General features: G+C 38.9%; 1 protein-coding gene across 1 annotated transcript in view; it reads right to left on the minus strand.

Moving 5' to 3' along the window:
• Nucleotides 1-15,262, minus strand: part of ERCC6L2 (ERCC excision repair 6 like 2) — a 232,897-nt gene that overhangs the window by 33,969 nt on the left and 183,666 nt on the right. The window contains exon 18 of the mRNA XM_077474805.1: nucleotides 6,267-6,430. Within this exon, the coding sequence (XP_077330931.1) occupies nucleotides 6,267-6,430 (164 nt within the window). The remainder of the gene's footprint in view (nucleotides 1-6,266; nucleotides 6,431-15,262) is intronic.

Consider the following 15,262-nt stretch of genomic DNA (forward strand, 5'->3'; position numbering starts at 1 on the left):
TGGACATGATAATATTTTCCAGAGGCAAAAGATTTGTCGTTTAACCTCTTCTGGACTGCCCCACGTACATATACTGCAGGCAGGACAGCCTCTGTGCATGAAATCATGTACCTGTACGTGATTCGTGCCCATGGGTGGCAGACACATATGCGTCCCCGTCGGCCCAACGGTGATCAGATTTATTTCAGAACTGATCGATCTACAGGTCCAGGTCAATGATTTATGGTCTGGATCTGCTTATTAGTTCTGACGAATGGCAGAATGCCCTGTGCCTGTGTAATGTAAACACAGGCACAGGCAATTATGCAATCCTCTCTCCTGGAGCTCATTTTGGTTCCAGCATGAGAAAAGATGGCATCAGTGAGTAAAAGCACTACGCTGACACCAGAACACATAGGCACATTTGACCCCTTGATCACCAACCCCCACCCCCCAGTTAACCCTCTCACCCCCTGTCACTGTGTCACTAGGTACAGTGTACACATTTTTTTACTAATCACTATACTGGTGTCACTGATGATGCTAGATAGCGTTTCAACTAGGGTCAGGGTACCCGCCATATATTCCCCAATAAAGTTTTAACCTCCTGATCAGCCTGTTAACCTTTTCACTGCCCTGTCACAGTGTCATTAGTACAGTGTACAGATCTTTTTTCTGATCACTGTATTAGTGTCATTGGTGACGGCAGTCAGCGTTAGCGTCAATCCCAGACATCGTCAGATTGCCCGTCACATATTCACTAATATATTTTAGCCCTATGATTCCCAGTAACACTAACACACACGATATACACCTCCTTTACTAGTATAGTTTGAACGGATCACTATCTTTGATCAGATCAGAACTTTCCCAATAGTATAGTGTTCTCAAAAATGCAGCATTAGCAGTGTCAGCCCTGACACCTGCCAGCACCTACGTTTATCCCCTCGGCCCCCCCCCCCCAACAAGTGCAGTGTCAGTAGATCACTGTCACTTCTGATACACAGTACACAAAACCGCAGCGTTAGCAGAATCAGGCCTTATCTCTGCTAGCGCTAACAGATACATTGTTTTGTAGCGGTTCAAACAGTCTTTGAAAATCAGGTGCTTTTTTAGCATACTAGCTCATTATGAATAACTTTAATAAAAATAAAAAATATGAAATATATTATCAAAATGTGTAAGTAATTATCACAAATGATTATAACAATAAAAACACCTTAAGTGCAAAATAAAACACAGAAATGCATCAAGAAATAGTGTCATAAACAAAAGTCCAATCAGGAAAAGTTCATATGTGAATCTGGATAAACGTTTGTGACACCACAGTGATTCAACACGATCCAAAAGCGCATAGAAGTGCCCGTCACCGTATATTAGATGCGCTTACCAGAAGATAGGCAAGTTAGGGCGTTTATATATACTCAATGGGTCCCATCAGAAGATATCCTCCTCTTTAGTGGGTCAACTCTTCATCTCATAATAGTGCCCTCCAGATAATAATGATACTTCGTGATCCCAAATGGGGAGCTCAGTAATGCCCAAAAAAGAAAGGAGCTAACATAGCATGATATCGTTTGGATACTTTATTAAAAGAAAAAAGGTAGCACACTTACATGTGTATGGATAATTTACAGCTTGTATAAACGGTATAAAAACAGCCGGCCGGCAGAAACAGGAGCCCGTCCTCCTCTCAAACAGCGTGGATAGCGTCACTGCGTGCCCTCCAGAGAGAGGGCACGCAGTGACGCTATCCACGCTGTTTGAGAGGAGGACGGGCTCCTGTTTCTGCCGGCCGGCTGTTTTTATACCGTTTATACAAGCTGTAAATTATCCATACACATGTAAGTGTGCTACCTTTTTTCTTTTAATAAAGTATCCAAACGATATCATGCCATGTTAGCTCCTTTCTTTTTTGGGCATTACTGAGCTCCCCATTTGGGATCACGAAGTATCATTATTATCTGGAGGGCACTATTATGAGATGAAGAGTTGACCCACTAAAGAGGAGGATATCTTCTGATGGGACCCATTGAGTATATATAAACGCCCTAACTTGCCTATCTTCTGGTAAGCGCATCTAATATACGGTGACGGGCACTTCTATGCGCTTTTGGATCGTGTTGAATCACTGTGGTGTCACAAACGTTTATCCAGATTCACATATGAACTTTTCCTGATTGGACTTTTGTTTATGACACTATTTCTTGATGCATTTCTGTGTTTTATTTTGCACTTAAGGTGTTTTTATTGTTATAATCATTTGTGATAATTACTTACACATTTTGATAATATATTTCATATTTTTTATTTTTATTTATAATTTTTTTATTATAAATTTTTTTTCATTTTTATTAATTTCATTAGTATAGGGTTGGCGCAGTTTTCTATTTTTGTATATTTGTTGGGTGTTATATCACATCTATTTCTGCAGCCTGTTTCACATATAGTTTATTTGTATTTATTTTTTTCTTAGCGCGGTATATTTTTTCCATTATGAATAACTTACCTGAGACCGAAGCTCCCGAAGCAGTCCTCCGTCTTCATCTTCGCCGCTGCCATGTATTCCCGAGTGACTTCCGGTTCTCGCTGCTCTGGCGCTGTAATTCGCCGGAGCCGCGATGACGTCACTCCCGCGCATTTGCACGGGAGCCGTCAGGAGCGGCATATCGCAGTGATCTGCGGCCTGCTCAGTGCGCCTGCGCGCCACTGTCTACGGCGCATGCCTGTCTTTTTGTAAATATCTCCTAAACCGTATAGGTTTAGGAGATATTTCTTGGACCTACAGGTAAGCCTTAATCTAGGCTTTACAACCACTTTAAGTGCTCAATGTTTTACTGGTAGTTTACAAGTGCCTCAGTGTGAAAGGGGCCTAAGAGTGTAAATTTGCTGTCCCCTCAAAATAACTCAACACACAGCCATTAATGTCTAAACTGCTGTCAACAAAAGTGAGTACATCCCTAAGTAAAAATGTCCAAATTGGGTCCAAAGTGTCAATATTTTGTGTGGCCACCATTATTTTCCAGCACTTCCTTAACAATCTTGGGGATGAAGTTCACCGGAGCTTCACAGGTTGCCACTGGAGTCCTCTTCCACTCCTTCATGACATCACGGAGCCGGTGGATGTTAGAGACCTTGCGCTCCTCCACCTTCCATTGAGGATGCCCCACAGATGCTCAATAGTGTTTAGGTCTGGAGACATGCTTGGCCAGTCCATCACCTTTACCCTCAGCTTCTTTAGCAAGGCAGTGGTTGTCTTAGAGGTGCGTTTGGGGTCGTTGGACCATGTTGGAATACTGCCCTGTGGCCCAGTCTCCGAAGGGAGAGGATCATGTTCTGCTTCAGTAGGTCAAAGTACATGTTGGCATTCATGGTTCCCTCAATTAACTGTAGCTCCCCAGTGCCAGCAGCACTCATGCAGCCCCAGACCATGACACTCCCACCACCATTCTTGACTGTAGGCAAGACACACTTGTCTTTGTATGCCTCATCTGGTGGCCTCTACACACGCCTCACACCATCTGAACCAAATAAGTTTATCTTGGTCTCATCAGACTACATGACATGTTCCAGTAATCCATGTCCTTAGTCTGCTTGTCTTCAGCAAACTGTTTGCTCGCTTTCTTGTGCTTCATCTTTAGAAGAGGACAACAGCTATGCAGACCAATTTTATGCAGTGTGTGGCGTATGGTCGGAGCACTGACAGGCTGGCCTCAACCGCTTCAACCTCTGTAGTAATTCTGGCAGCACTCATACGTCTATTTCAAGACAACCTCTGGATATGACGCTGAGCACGTGCACTCAACTTCTTTGGTTGACAATGGCGAGGCCTGTTCTGAGTGGAACCTGTCCTGTTAAACTGCTGTATGCAGGGTATTGGAAATATTCTTATAGCCTAGGCCATCTTTATGTAGAGCATCGATTCTTTTTTTCAGATCCTCAGAGACTTCTTTGCCATGTGGTGCCATGTTGAACTTTCAATGACCAGTATGAGAGAGTGAGAGCGATAACATCAAATTTAACACACCTGCTCCCCTATCACACCCGAGACCTTTTAACACTAACGAGTCACATGATACAGGGGAGGAAAAATGGCTAATTGGGCCCAATTTGGACATTTTCACTTAGGGGTGTACTCACTTTTGTTGCCAGCGGCTTAGACATTAATGGCTGTATGCTAAGTTATTTTGAGGGAACAGCAAATTTACACTGTTATACAAGCTGCACACTCACTACTTAAGATTGTAGGCCAAGTGTAATTTCTTCATTTTTGTCACATGAAAAGATATAATAAAATATTTTCAAAAATGGGAGGGATGTACTCACTTTTGTGAGATACTGTATTTACTCAGAAGAAGATCATCTTTTATATTTTACCAAACAATTGGGCAATATATTGTGTTTTTGCGCATTAAAAGTGTTTTTTTCCCTACAAAGAAAATCACGTTTGGAAAATTGCTGCGCAAATAGTGTGCGGAAAAAAAAATGCAACAACCACCATTTTATTCTGTAGGGCTTCTGCTTTAAAAAAAAATATATAATGTTTGGGAGTTCACAGTAATTTTCTAGCAAAAACAAATATTTATAGTGTCCGAAAAGGCTTGGTCTTCAAGTGGTTAGATGTGTGGCATAAGCTTCTAATGTTGGGCATAAAATGCCAGGACAGTTCAAACGCTCCCCAAATGCCACATTTTTGGAAAGTAGACACCCCATGGTATTTGCTAAGAGGCATGTTTGTTGCCACATTTGTTTGGAAAATGAAGAAAGAAAAAGGAAATATTTTTTTTTTCTTTTCTTTTTTCAATTTTCAAAACTTTGTGACAAGAGAGATGTACAAAATACTCAACAGGCCTCTCAGCAAATAGCTTGAGGTGTCTACTTTTCAAAAATGGGTAATTTGGGGCAGTTTGTGCTGCCTTGAAATTTCAGGGACTCCACAACTGTTATAGGTATTGAAGAAGTGAATTGAGCAATTTACACCCTTAGAAAGCCTGAATGGTTTTTGAGGTCCTGTACATGACTAGACTGCCAAAAAGTCTCTCACGTGGCATCCCCATACTCAGGAGAACCAGCAGAATGTATTTTGGCATTGTATTGTGACAACTTTGTGTAAAAAAATAAAATAATAATTTGTAATTTTCCAGAAACTTGTGGCAAAACATAAAATATTCCATGGACTCAACATGCCTCTCAGCAAATTCCTTGGGGTGTCTACTTTTCAAAAATGGCTAATGGGGGGGGGGGGGGGGGTTGTACTGCCCTGCCACCATTTTAGCACCTCAATAAATGAGATAGGCAGTCAGAAAGTAAAAGCTATGTAAATCCAGTAAATATACCATAGTTTGTAGACACTATAACTTTTGCGCAAACCAATAAATATATGCTTATTGAAAATTTTGTTTACCAAAGACATGTAGCTGAATACATTTTGGCCTAAATGTACGACTAAAATTTAGTTTATTGGATATTTTGTAAAACAAAAAGTAGAAAATTGTTTTTTCAAAATTTTCGGTCTGTTCTTGTTTATATTGCTAAAAATAAAAATTCCAGTGGTGATCAAATACCCCCCAAAGAAAGCTCTATTTGTGGGAAAAAAAAGAACGTAAATTTTGTTGGGTTACAGCATTGCATGAACGCGCAATTCCCAGTTAAAATAGCGCAGTGCCAAATTGCAAAAAAATGCTCTGGTCAGGGGGTGAAACCTTCCAGGGGTCAAATGGTTATACCATACACTTAATCCCTAAATACCTTTATTTTATCTTTAACCTCTATCCCTTACTCTGGTTCTGAAGGCTCATTTACACCACAACACGCATATATACTCATTACAGTTTAATCGCACAACAATGCACTGTATTAGTGATTGCAGCGCGTTGCCTTTTATTGCCAACTTCACCCCAAGAACTTTTACAGGTTACTGCAACATACCTGTGTTAAAACATGCTACCGCTAACAGGTGGTAATGTCCAATGTGTTGCATGCAAGACTTGTTTTTTGTGCATCGAAGTGTGTTGAGAGCCTATTCAAAATGAAGCATGAAAATGTGTGCTTTAAAATGTGTACAATGCATCGTGTTGGACCCTAACAACTAACACCAAGTTAAGTACTCCAAGTATTAATAAAGAATTACCCAGTTATGGTAATAGGTTAATTTCATTAACCAATGACCATTCAGCTATGAAAGAATTGATCTTTATACAAAGCTTTATACACATTTATACATGTTATGTTTTCATGCAATTATAGCTTGGTTTTCCTTTAGTGTCCCTGATTGTCTTTGCACTTACTTTAATATTGATCTTGGAGTCTCTCCAACCAGAAACATTTTTTCACCAACTTGCAGTACTTGACTTTGATTGTGAACTACTGGATACCGTAAGGTGCTAGGGCTTTTCTTTTCTTCTTCCTTATTTTTCTGTGATATCGATTCTTCTGTGGTAAATTCACATTTCTGAAATTGAAAATGTGCTCAATTACATCACTGATGGAAAAAAAAAAAAAACAGCTGCAGTAATTTATGGAAAGCCTAAACTGCTAAAGGCTTTACTCTTACTAGCTGTCATGATCACTAAGCATAATTGTTCGATTTTCTTAAAGTGTTTATTTATATTAAATAACAGAAACCACATCAGGAAAAAAACAATTCATAAAATCAATTAAAAGTAGCCATGATAACTAAACCACAATTTCAATCGTGTGTTTCTAAATCTCCAGATATCAAGTTTTCATATCAGTTACATAATTAGTCACTGTGAAAAAAGACACAGTCCATCTACTCAACAATTATAAACCACCTTATCTCCAGAAATGGGAAGCCCACTTACATAGATCCTTCATGGTAGAACAATGCTCTGATCTGCTTTGCATTGAAATCATACATATGAACACGGTTTCAAGAAACGTCAAGATCCTTACAAGGTGGTATTGCACACCAACCGTTCTTCATAAATACTCTACTACAGTTACAGATCACTGTACTATAATACATGTTTAGGTTTTGTCCAAAATTAGTGTACCTTTGGAAAGAAATGTACTAATTATGTCTTTCCTGAGGACCCATCCTTTTTCCTTCTCCACATATTCTAATATCCCAGCCAAAACGTATAAGAATTCTGTCTAACGCCACCTACTTAATGTCGCCAAATCAATCATGCAGAAGGATCCGTAACCTCCTACTATTTCACTTTGGAACTCAAGGGTAGAAAAAAATTTACAAGATTAAATACCTAGTACTTTCAACCCAAAAAAAACATGATACTTGCTCCAAAACATGGATCCTTTGGAGCATGGTCATATTTTCAGACGAACTGTTAAAGATACTGCTAGCATATGTCGATGACACTCTCGATGGTTGAGCAATATAGCTGAGAAGGCTAGAAATTATATATACACGCTCTATATATCTTTTTAGGTATGTCGATTTCACTATTTAATATTGCACGACCAATGTCACAATAATGTATTAATGTACATCTGTTCAGATTTGCTTAGCTCAGCAAAAGGAACTGTACATGTTTTGTCATTCAACATTTAAAGTTTATTAGGTGCTGAGCACAATAAATAAAGAATTTACAAATGACATGGCCTATCTTGCTCAACCAATAGAAAAAAATCTAAATATATATCTCTAACCTTCATATACACAATCTATACCAACAGTTGACCCAAAAGAAGGCAAAAAAAACAACCCTATAAAGGATGCTCCAACAGGGGGAAAAAATGTCCTCTCCCAAATGACTCCCAAAGGCAATTGGATATTCCTTAGGACAACTAAATCTCTGGTGTCATACCCTATACATGCTAATATCCAGGCATCTTTTTTGCATTTAGGTATGCATCCAGCTCATTTTTAAAACAATTTAATGAGCTTGTCAGAACTAGTGACTGAGTCTAGTCCATATTTTCAGTTTTTTTTACTGCTAGGAAACTTTTCTATATGTGGAAGTTATTCTTTTTTTTCCTCCAGAGTACTTGTCATTTATGCCATAACTCAGATTATGCAGTGCAAAAGTGCTCAGAAATAAAGTGATAAAATAATGTGCTACACTGCATCGTACATGCACACTAAATAAACAAATTAATCAAATCATTATATGTGCAATATTCAGTCAAATGCATGTCAAATCATTCAAGTGAAGTGCATATGACAAAAAAAAATGCAATGTGCATTAAAAAGAAAATACCAAGAAAGATGACTAAATAGTGTCACCACCAAGGCAGAAAAAAAGAGGTAAAGGAATGAGTGGGCTGCACAGCAAAGTATAGACCTCAGAGAAGGAGCTGCTCTGCTTATAATTATTATTAGAATTCATATTATGTAAAGTATATGCATATTAAGTATAATACACTAACATTGCATTGTAATCAATGCATTAAAGTGGATGTAAATCCTCACATATACCCAGTGAAGTGAACAGCTTCCGATGATACACAGAGATGAAACAAATCTCCATACATTTTACATGGATATCTGCTGTCTTCAGCTTTATATATTCTTTGGAAAGTTCAGATCGTGTTATATTTTCTCTTCCTGTTCAGCACTGCAGTGAAGCCTGGGCATACAGCCAAGACAGCTGATTGGAGGAAAGACACACACCCCTTCTCCTCATAGATAGAGACTTTCAGAACTGTTCGTGAAATGGTTCAGCACTCTTATAGCATCCTCCCCAACACAAAACTCAGGCTGCTTTTATCTCAGTTGACAGAGAACTTGTCAGAAGTTATCAGGTTGATAACAGAAGAAGGGGAGACAGCTATAAGACATAGTGCTTTGAAGAGAGATAACAGAACACTGCAGATATATGTGGCCAGTTCAAATTTCATGAATCGAGTTTACTTCCACATTAAGTTTAAAATTACTATTTGATATCTTCTTGGAATATAAATGAGAAAACATCCAATAAGAATAATCCAGACTGAATAAAAGGTTATTATAGGATTGCTTTTCACCTGATGTGTGAACAAGTCTTTATCATCTCTAGTTTCCATTTAATTCATTCTAACAAGGTCATTCAGCTACATTTTCAAGTAACTTTTCAAAAAATATTTAATAATTGGTTTAATACAGCTTGCTCCTTGTTGAAAGCAAAAAATCACTGTCACCTAAGTATATGTCACAGGAAAACTCAGTTAGGAAGTTGACTATGATGGGAAAAACACACACAGAAGTTATCTATGGCTTTTACATTACCCCGCAGTATTTCATATTTTCAGACAAAGATGGCAGAAGAAACTCATCCATCAACGTTAACATTTTATATTTCTTTATTTTATGTCACCTTTTGTTCAAATAGCAACAATTTTTTTTACTGTATGTTAAACATTGACTCAGATATCTTATTTTCCTATGAGCCAGTACTGATGAGGTACCCTGTGCCTAATGACAAGTACAGGAAATGAATTGTTGAAATTATAGTTAGTCCTATTCCACTGCAGAACATTCTTTAACCACTTTCAGACCGGACCATTTTACTGGCTTAAGACCAGACCACTTTTTGTGATTCGGCACAGTGTCGATTTAACTGACAATTGCGTGGCCGTGCGACGTGGCTCCCAAACAAAATTGACGTCCTTTTTTTCCCCAGAAATAGAGCTTTCTTTTGGTGGTATTTGATCACCCCTGAGGTTTTTATTTTTTGCGCTATAAACAAAAATAGAGCAACAGTTTTGAAAAAAAAAACACATTATTTTTTTACTTTTTGCTATAAAAAAAAATCTCCCAAAAATAAAAAAACTTTTTTTTCCCCTCAGTTTAGGCTGATACGTATTCGTCTACATATTTTTGGTAAAAAAACACGCAATAAGCGATTATTGATTGGTTTGCGCAAAATTTATCGCGTTTACTAAATAGGGGATAGTTTTATGGCATTTTTATTAATAATTATTTTTTTTTTACTAGTAATGGCAGCGATCAGCGATTTTTATTGTGACTGCGACATTATGGCTGACACATTGGACATTTTGACACATTTTTACAAATGCACTGATTCCTGTGTAAATGACACTGGCAGTGAAGGGGTTAACCAGGGGGTGACAATGTAGGGGTTAAGTGTGTCCTAGGGGCGTGTTACTAACTGTGGGGGGCTGGGCTGTGTGTTAGTGAACACTGATCTCTGCTCCAATCACATGGAGCAGAGATCAGCGTCACTTGTTGCTAGGCAGAACGGGGATCTCCCCGTGAGACGATCGCAGGTATCCCCATGGCGACTAAGTCCACGGGACCCGCGACCGGACTCGCGAGGGTCCCGACCGGCGGCGCACACGGAATGGCAGGGTAGCAAATACAAATGGACGTACCTGTACACCAATTTGCCTGCCCATGCCATTCTGCCAAAGTACATCGTCGTGCGCCGGTCGGGAAGTGGTTAAGAACACAAGTATTAAGAGTAAAAAAAATGGAGGATACTTAAAAAAATACAAATATCATTTTCATATTTACACACAACACTTAGCTAAACTCCTTGGGTAAAACAATACACATATCAAATATATTTATGATACATCTTTAGTTTTTTAGTAGCTCATAAAAAAAAGTTTCAACAGGAGCAACATTGGTAGTCAAAAATAAAGACTTTCGCTTCAGTACTTAATTGTAAGTGCATCCCACCACCGATTGCCGCTCTGTCGGTTTGGGGAGCGCCGGCTTGTTATCCTGAAAGACATCATATGACGTTCAGTCAGGATAACGGAACCATCGCCCGGCCATCATTATGCTATAGGCCGGGCGGGAAGTGGTTAACTATTTTTTCAGCTTGTTTTGGCTATAAAGCAACTCTAAATCTCAGCATATTTTTATGCAATTACAATTATGCTTTTCTGCTGACTGGAGAGATACCAAACTCATTTGAAGTTATTTTAATACCTTTATTATCTGATGTTTCTTCCCTAACATTGGCTTTAACTTATTTGGTATGACTTTCACCTCATTATTCTAGTTACACTTACAAAAGAAAAACAATTTTTCTGGGTGGAAACATAACTTAAGCTTTTCAACTTAAAGCGAAGTTCCACCCAAAAGTGCAACATCCACTTTAAGCGCGCCTCGCCCCCTTACACACCACATTTGGCATGTCATTTTTTTTGGGTGGGGGGGAGTGGGTACCTTCTTTTTAGTGGGACTTCCTGTCCCACTTCCTCGTCTTGGCTGCCTAGGAGACTCCTCTTCTCGCCCTAGGCAGCCCTTCCCTGCCAGCAATCTTCTGGAACACGTCACAGATCCCAGATTGCCTGGCCAATAGCAAAAGCTGTCACGACCGGGTGCCCACAGTTGCTATGATGGCGCCGCAGAGAGGAGGGGAAGGGGAGCGAGGCTCCAGGCGCCCGCATCGCTGGACCATGGGACAGGTGAGTGTTTTTATTAAAGGTCAGCAGTTACACTTTTTGTAGCTGACTTTTAATAAACTAAAAAATTGGTGGAACTTTAAATGGTTGCCAATGAGGTCATAATGTTTAAACAGTAGGAATTTGGTTACTGAAAACCAAAACCACAAGTCTCAGCTTAAATAGAAAAAAAACCTTTAATTACAAATGCATATATGTACTCGTTTTACCAGACTACGAGTCCAGTCATGACAAAATGTTTCATTCTTTTATATAAGTTGCCATATTCACTCTCTATTTCAAAGACACAGACGTACATGAAGCAACAATGCTTTTGTTTACACATCTGTTCAAACAGAAAAGATGAAAACAGATTTATTGGGATAAAAGCCAAATCCTATAAACTTAGAAAAGTTATTCACTCGTCTCCGCAAGGAAAAAAGAAAAACAAAATTACTGTAAAAACATGCATTGTAAATAAATCAACACAGATGGCATTCACCACTCAAAAGCAAACAAAAAAGGAAAACGTTTTAATTGCATTTGTGCAAACATGTTAAGAAAGTCTTGTCCTTTTCAGTATAGCTGGTCAAAGATCTCTGCCCGAAGGTACAAAATGCTACAGTAAACACAATATTCTAAGATTTAATTCTAGTATAAGCCTGAGGCAACCATGAATTATCCTTGAATTGTCTTAAATCAGCATTCTGGGATCTGTGCCAATCAGTTACAAGACCTACCACACACTCGCACTGAAAGAGAGTTCATTTAACTGTCTGGTGTGTTCCCTGTAAAAAGAGATGTCTCTAATATCTTTATTTTCAGCAACTGGTTTGACAAGGAGATCTAAGCACATTTAGCCAGGGTCAATTATGGTTCTTATACACCCCTTTTCTAAAGAAGAAATTAGAAAGACTCTACTGAGGTTAGGCAAAACATCCTTCAGTGTTTCCTTTCAAACATACACCTTTTAGTTTCTAACAGAGATATACCTCAAGTTTACAGTTTAAGCGTTATGTACTGTAATTTAAGTTAACATGCCCAAAAAATAAGTACCTCACATGCTACTATCATGTATAGACCACAACTTTAATTCATTTTAACATTTTTATTTTATGAATATATATATTATAGGGACATAGAAGACTGATGGCAGAAGAAGACCAAGTGGTCCATCAAATCTACCAATTTTTTATTAACTTTGAGTACAGATCAAAGTTTGGTCCAAGCATTCATCCACTTTCTGTTGCCTGACTCGCTACCTCCGCTGGAAGTCTATCCCAAGCATCAACTACTCTAGCTGTAAAATAATACTTTTTAAGGTTAGTTTTGAACTTTCCCCCTGCTAGCTTGAGGTCAATTCCCCATGTTCTTGATCTTAGCCTCTTATTGAAAATACTGCCCCCCTTGAACCTTATTCACAACTTTTATGAATTTAACGGTTTCCTCAGACTGTACAGTTTATGCCCTAGACCTTTCACAATTTTTGTTGCCCATTTCGGGACTCACCCTATCAACATTTACAAAAGCAATAAAAAATTTTAAGTTAGTGTTTACCCTCAGGCTCTAGGTGGTGTCCAGTTTCCTAAAGTACATCCAATGCTTCCAGATGCCATAGCAAAGCTTAACACACATCCAAGCACTCAGTGATGCATCAGCTTTGAACTTTTGCTGAAGTTCCTGTTTATTAAAATTGTTTAACCAGAGATCTTAGGTCTGAAGGGATATTTAGCTTAACCGCTTTCATTCTTTAAGAAAATCGGTTTCCATTTTGTGTCTCTCTAACATCCACTTCACAAATAGATATGCTCTAGTTTTGCTAATCTAGTTTCATTTCTCATGTTGCTGTTATCTTCTTTTGTTGTTTCGTTTCTTGGAAAGCATATGATTTTGAGGAATCACTAGTTTCACCTTTGTTGTAGGCTGTACTTGTATATGATTGGATAATCTGTATGACACGTTCAAAGGGCGGTACTTTCTGAAATCCCCCTTTAAATATTCACACCAAAGAATAAAGATTAGATTTGCTCGGAGAGACTTTGTTGTTTTGTGTCATTGTCTCAATGGGCTAATCTCCCAGGCCTGTGTGGGGATTGGACATCACACTTTAACAGACATCAAGGGGTTAAGAAACCACCTCTAGACAATCTACATTCCCTTCAAGGTCCTGCACACTTCAATAACAAAAGGGGGGCAATGGATCGGTCCGCCCATGTGAAAGGGGACTTACTGGTCCACAGATCCCATTTATCATATGCCCATGTATTCATCTGTTATGTCATGCTATGAAAAATTCCTTTAGCAACAATTCACTACCCAAATCACGCTGGATAAGGCAAACTTAATACAATTTGGGCCACTTATTAATTTTTCTCCCAGAATTTTTTTTCAGATGTATACTCCTGAGAAACATATCTATGTTGACAAGTCCCTCATCCATTTCACCAGAAAACTGGGCATCAAACAGTACATCCCCATATATGGCCAGTAAAAGGGCCAGATATGGGGTGAAGTTATACAAACTGTGAGAAAGGGCCGAAGGGTACATGTATGCCTTTTGCATATATGAAAGAAATAACAGCCGAATGCCTAACTTATATGGAGAACAGTGGAAAAAATGTGTGGGTTGTAACACCACTATTCGAACGCCTTGAGTACAGTTTTCGTACTGAAATGGAGAGATAAGTGAGAGGTAAGCGAGAGGTGTATGTGCTTTCCTCTACTCACAACGACATCTCAGAGGAAATTCAAGAAAGGCATGGTCCGGTCCAAAAACCTGATTATGTACATGACTGCAATCGGTTCATGGGGGGGGGGGGGGGGTTGATTATAATGATCAACTGATACAGCTCTATCTAGCAACAAGAAGGTTTCACCACTGGGTTCTATTTACCTCTTTCATTTGGCAGTTTATAAATCTTATGTACACACAGGGTAGCACCCCTCTACCTGTGAAAATCTCCAAATATGCATGTTGGTTACTGGTACCTTCTCTCCAGGTGCCAGGTTCAGACAACCTCCCACTCGTTACAAATTTGGAATATGGATATATGGAAAGAACCCACACTCTGGAATCCATCCAAATTCTTTATTCAATAATCACCAAGTACAAAGTAACTACTAACATGTTTCGGCAAAGAGCCTAGTTCACAGCATTGCTCTTCGCCAAAACATGTTAGCAGTTACTCTGTACTTAGTGATTATCGAATAAAGAATTTGGATTGATTCCAGAGTGTGGGTTCTTTCCAAATATTCTTATAATTCTTATGTAATCTATTGTTAGTCCACAGAAAGACCCGGATCCTGGGTTCTATTTACCTCTTCCATTTGGCCGTTTATAAATCTTATGTACACACAGGGTAGCACCCCTCTACCTGTGAAAATCTCCAAATATGCATGTTGGTTACTGGTACCTTCTCTCCAGGTGCCAGGTTCAGACAACCTCCCACTCGTCACAAATTTGGAATATGGATATATGGAAAGAACCCACACTCTGGAATCCATCCAAATTCTTTATTCGATAATCACCAAGTACAAAGTAACTACTAACATGTTTCGGCAAAGAGCCTAGTTCACAGCATTGCTCTTCGCCAAAACATGTTAGCAGTTACTCTGTACTTAGTGATTATCGAATAAAGAATTTGGATGGATTCCAGAGTGTGGGTTCTTTCCAAATATTCTTATAATTCTTATGTAATCTATTGTTAGTCCACAGAAAGACCCGGATCCTTTCTTAAATATCAAGAGGATATTACCACTGCCCTCCACCAGAAAACATTTGCTTTGATGCAGTAAGCAGATGGGTCTATGCATAGGAGACTTCTTCCGTTGATACCATACTTCACTACAATATTTCTCTGTATCTAACATTCATTGTGCTGACCATTTGCCTTTTTACTGACCATGCCACCTGAACTGACCCTGGCCTTTGAATCAAGCATGCCATTGCCTGCTGCCTGAACTG

The sequence above is a fragment of the Lithobates pipiens genome, unplaced genomic scaffold (genome assembly GCF_037356315.1).
Source record: "Lithobates pipiens isolate NorthernLeopardFrog02 unplaced genomic scaffold, aLitPip1_a1.2 Scaffold_13, whole genome shotgun sequence".
In the NCBI taxonomy this organism is placed as follows: domain Eukaryota; kingdom Metazoa; phylum Chordata; class Amphibia; order Anura; family Ranidae; genus Lithobates; species Lithobates pipiens.